A 5,030-nucleotide genomic window follows, 5' to 3' on the forward strand; every position below is an offset into this window, starting at 1 on the left:
TTTATCTTTATTATCTTTCCAAAAAAGAAAAACACTAAATAGAAATTTTTCCCATAGTAAAGACATTAAAACCTGAAATATGTTTGAACCCACAGGCAAAAATCATACTAGTTTTCATATCATTTCTATCACTGTATGTGTGACTGAGACAAGATTACCATCCAAATAACAATCAGCTAACTTAGTTCACAATGAATCCCAGTGTAATCCTAAACAAAAAGATAAAATGTTTTCCTTACCAGGGGCTGCTGGTTTTTTACCAAACAAACAATCCTCATTGCTTCCTCATTTTCAGGGATATTATCTGGCAGTGGGGGCAGAAGGGGTTCAAAATCTTTCTGAGCTACTGTGTCATGGGCACTGAGCACAGCCTGGGAATAGAAAAGGAAAGGTAAGCAAATGTCACAGGTGGCTCCCATGCATCTTGAAGACGGTGACTGGATACTATATGAGACGCATAATCACAAATATCAACATATACATGTCAGGCACAGCGCTAAGCAAATTCAATCACAATAATTCTATTTTGTGTGTGTGTGTGTATGTGTGTGTGTGTGTGTGTGTGTGCATGCCCTGTGTGTGAACACCTATGGAGGGCAGAAGAGGGCACTGGATCCCATGGAGCTGGAGTTGCAGGTGGTTATGAGCCTCCTGATGTGGGTGCTGGAACAGGTTTTGGGTCCTGTAGAAGAGCAGCCAGTCATCTCTCCAGCCTCAATCACAATAATTCTATGAGGCAGGAAATTTATTGTCTTCTATTTACAGATAAGGAAACAAAGGATTGGGGAGGTTAAGAGAGGTTAGAAGAGGTTAGAAGGTTAAACAACGCACAATAATCTCTTCTATTTCTGCTAAGATATATTCTCCCATAATGTTCCAATTTCTTAGAAGACCAGGCAGTTAAAGGTGTTCTTATAGCAGTTGAACTACAAAACAATCTTCATAATATTTTCTATATGCGAAGTGGAATTTTGGGGCTGCAATCAAGGTATCTTGGTGGTTTGTCAGGGTTCCTGTGGAACACAATGTGAAAAAGTAGCTTCCTGGTGGGGGTTGTGATTGAAGAGTTCACTCTAGTGGCCATTCTGTTTCTCCAGGTGAGGAGGCTGTGTTGTCATTCTCTAGCTCTGTGTGAGATTGTGAACAGGATTTAGTCAAAACTCAAAGTTCTCTAAGCAGGGTGCTGCTGAGGATATTTGATAACCAATGCTTACCTTGTGAACTAAAACTCTGACCCACAAATTCCATTGCTCTAAATGCAGTTCTCCTCTTAAAATTCTAATTTGTTGTTAACCTCATCTCAAAATCTATTAAGTCTTGAGAGAAAGTTGTCTGTTGTATAACCACATATTTTTCATACAGTCCCTCACAGGGGTTAATCATTACACTGCATATTCCAAATATCTTCATACACTGCATCCAAAATTCAAAATATTCCCAACTTGGAAAGGAAGTGCAGAGATTATTTTTCTGTAACCAGAAGCTACCCTGAAGTCTGCCCAGAATTCTAGAACTAGATGCCTCCTCATAAATGTGGCAGGCTTGACTCAATGAGGGACAGTGCTGAGTCAGTCACATGTGAACCTTCACAACTTTGAGGACAATTGTTGGTTGCTTATGTACAGAAACAGAACATCTATTCAGAGAGAACATTTTCTGTTTTATTTATTGTTCCCAACTCTATGTGCCAGATGAGCAAATTGTCTATTTTAGTGTGTACTTACCTTGTAGTGTGGAGCCTGGAGGATTTGTCTGAGCTCTTGAATCTCAGAGGATCTGGGGGCTTCAGGTAACAGCTTCAAGACCTGATTCACAGGCAAATATATAATATAAAACTTTTTAAGCCAGGTATATAGGCTCATGCCTATAATCCCAGCAGTTGAGTGGCTGAGGCACAAGGATCATCAATTGAGACCAGCCTGGATATAAAGTAAGACTCTGTTTCAAAGTAAATTTTTAAAAGAATTTTCATTTTCTAGTCAATTTCACCCAGGCTGAAAACTAGATTATAAATAACATGATGTTGACTTAAGAAAAGTTGTAGCTGAGGCTTTCATTTCCATTGTTAGAGTCAGGGCCTAGTTTCTTTCCTCAGTCCTGGTGTCACTAAAGTGACTGTTTGTTAATATCAGTGCTTTACAAGCAGATGAGGCTAAGCTGAAGGTGACCTGAGAATCCAGGCAACTTGGTTTCATGGGAAACACCATTCTTTAAATAGAAAATGGGAATGATGATTTCTATTTAAAAATATATAATTTTGGAACTGGAGAAATGGCTCAGTGGTTAAGAGTATTGCCTGCTCTTCCAGAGGACCCAGGTTCGATTCCCAGCACCCTTATAGTGGCTAACAACTGTCTATAACTTCAGTCCCAGGGCAATCTTATGCCCTCTTCTGACCTCCATGGGCATTGCATGACATGGGTGCACTTACATACATGCAGGCAATGCACTTGCACACATAAAAAAATAAAAATAATTTAAAAATTTTTTTAAAGTATACCATTTGCCAACAATTTCAGTATCTATTATAATATAAAATGATGCACAGAATATTCTCATTTCTTCTGTGGTTTAACTCTAGACCTGCTTTCACAGGACACGATACCTTCTGACGTTTTAGTCAGCCCCAAGAGTCCTCAGCTGCCAAGCCTTACTGCATGCAGCCAAATGGAAGCAAGAAAGTCACAAGCTTTACCTCTCTTTACTAGGGTTACAACAGAATGAAATGTCGTGTATATGTTTCCTGCTGATAACTGAGGACAGTTGGAAATACTGATTCCTGGAATTGAGGGTACAGTTTTCTCCTTTCTTTTTGGTTTCTTCTATGGTTTGAACAATATATAGTAAAAATGGATTGACTTTATTCATTCATTCAGCAAATATTTATTGAACACATTTTATGTGCTGGGCACCATTTTAGGTGGTACAAAAAGAGCTAACAGGCAGACAAAACATATCACTCCTCTGGAGTTCACATTTCAGTGGGGAGGCACAGTTAATAAATAAAACATATAAGTAATATATAAATAAATGAACAACTTTGTCTAATATAAGAAGCGTTCCCAGGCCAGCTTGGGTTACAGGAGAAAAAAAAACCAGGAAAGTTGACAAGGGAGTTTGAGGATGGAACACAATTTTAGCTAGGTGGCCAGGAACACCTGGAGGGTGTCAGTTGAACATGTGGAACAGGAGTAGATGGGGAGGATTCATAAGCAAGAACATACGTGTAGGGAAGGGCAAGGGCCTAATATAAGAAGCGTTCCCAGGCCAGCTTGGGTTACAGGAGAAAAAAAAACCAGGAAAGTTGACAAGGGAGTTTGAGGATGGAACACAATTTTAGCTAGGTGGCCAGGAACACCTGGAGGGTGTCAGTTGAACATGTGGAACAGGAGTAGATGGGGAGGATTCATAAGCAAGAACATACGTGTAGGGAAGGGCAAGGGCAAAGGCATGAAGCAGGAGCATGTTGGATGAACTTGAAACCACAGGAGCTGACATGACTGGAGCAGGGCGAACAGGTAGCAAACAGTAAGTACAAAATAAAGCCATCATAGAAGCTCAGTTATACTCATCTGTGCAAGAATCTGGGCATTTATTCAGAGGTGGGAAGTCATGAGAAGGACTTGGGCAGAGAAGGGTCATGACCGGACCTGCTGTTAAAAAGAGTTTCTTTGACTGCTCTGTTGGGAACAGACCAGGGGGAAGCAAGGCAGGAACCCAGAGAACCAGTAGGAACTGTATCTGGTTATCTGTGTAAGGTGTGATAACGGCTTATGTGAGGCGGTGAGATTACAGATGTACTGGAAGGTGGAGCTGATAGGACTTCCCATCAGACTAGGTGTGAGGTATGAGAGGAAGTCTCAAAAATCACCCCCAAGAATCTGGCCTGAGCACTGCAAGAACAGTAACTGAGACTGAGAAGCTGCAAGAGGAGGGGTTGAAGGGGATGTGTTGAAGACATGCTAGGTTTGAGGTGTCCAACCAACTTCTGAGTAAGATGGGGAGAATGAAGATGGTAGTGAAGACTAGAATTCAGATAGGGTCCATGTTAGAGATGGAAACTGGTGAATCATTACTGTAACATGACCTCGTTGACATAGGTCAGTTAAATGTAAAGGACAGGGGAAAAGCTGGGTGTGGTGGTACACATCTTTAATCCCAGCACTCAGGAGGCAGAGGCAGGAGGATCTCTGTGGCTACCAGGCCAGCTGGGGGTACTAGGGAGACCCTATCTCAATAAAGCAAAAAGAAGAGGGAAGGAAGGAAGGGAGGGAGGGAGGGAGGGAGGGAGGGACAGGAACAGGGACACATGCTAAAAGAAGGTGTATTGGGAAGATGGACAACTTTCTTCCTTATTTTAAGTTCAATTACAAATATTCATGAAATTACATATTCATCCATCAAGTTTCTCCAACAGAACCCTCCATTCATTTAAGCAAGCACTGCAGGTCAGAGGACCCCAGTAAGGGCTTTGCTGGGATAGAATCACCTTACCTCACAGGATCAAGTCTGCACATGAGGTGTGGCAGGAACTAGTTTCTTTTCTTTAAAATCCTGGAGGCAGTCATACACCTGCAGAAGGGTGAAAGTGGGAGAACGGATATGGAAGATCATTGACATTTTGGAGTAAAGGCTCTCAAAGGAAGAAACAGCTCGAGCAGCTGTGCCAACAGGTGAACAGCATGTGGTGGTGTGTGACTAGCTGCAGAATAAAGAGAACTCACATCTGGGAGCTCCAGTGCTTCTGAAACTTCATTACTGCCTGCCACCAGGAGACTGATATTCCCAGACCAATTTTATTAATAAAAACAAATGCAAATTGTTCCCTTCTTACACTGAGTACAGGGAAAGGCTTCTGGGGATGACACCAGTAGGGATCTACAGATGATGTGCACTGGGGCATCTCAAGAGAGAGGTTCTGCGGAGGCAGACTCATGAGGACCTTCATGCTGAGCAACTATGCAGGGCATGACTTCTGTGACTCATGGCCCACCAAGGGTCCTTAATAAGAGGCCAGGCTTTCTAAATGT

At 41.9% G+C, this 5,030-nt stretch overlaps 1 protein-coding gene across 1 annotated transcript in view; it reads right to left on the reverse strand.

The window, feature by feature from the left end:
• Positions 1 to 4,575, reverse strand: part of Mpp4 (membrane palmitoylated protein 4) — a 46,000-nt gene extending 41,425 nt beyond the window's left edge. The window contains 3 exon segments of the mRNA XM_017800297.1: positions 240 to 371; positions 1,725 to 1,805; positions 4,495 to 4,575. Coding sequence (XP_017655786.1) covers positions 240 to 278 — 39 coding nt within the window. The 5' untranslated portion in view covers positions 279 to 371; positions 1,725 to 1,805; positions 4,495 to 4,575.
• Positions 4,576 to 5,030: the final 455 nt, after the last annotated feature.

The sequence above is a fragment of the Nannospalax galili genome, unplaced genomic scaffold, assembly GCF_000622305.1.
Source record: "Nannospalax galili isolate Female #2095 unplaced genomic scaffold, S.galili_v1.0 scaffold2150, whole genome shotgun sequence".
Taxonomy (NCBI): Eukaryota; Metazoa; Chordata; class Mammalia; order Rodentia; family Spalacidae; genus Nannospalax; species Nannospalax galili.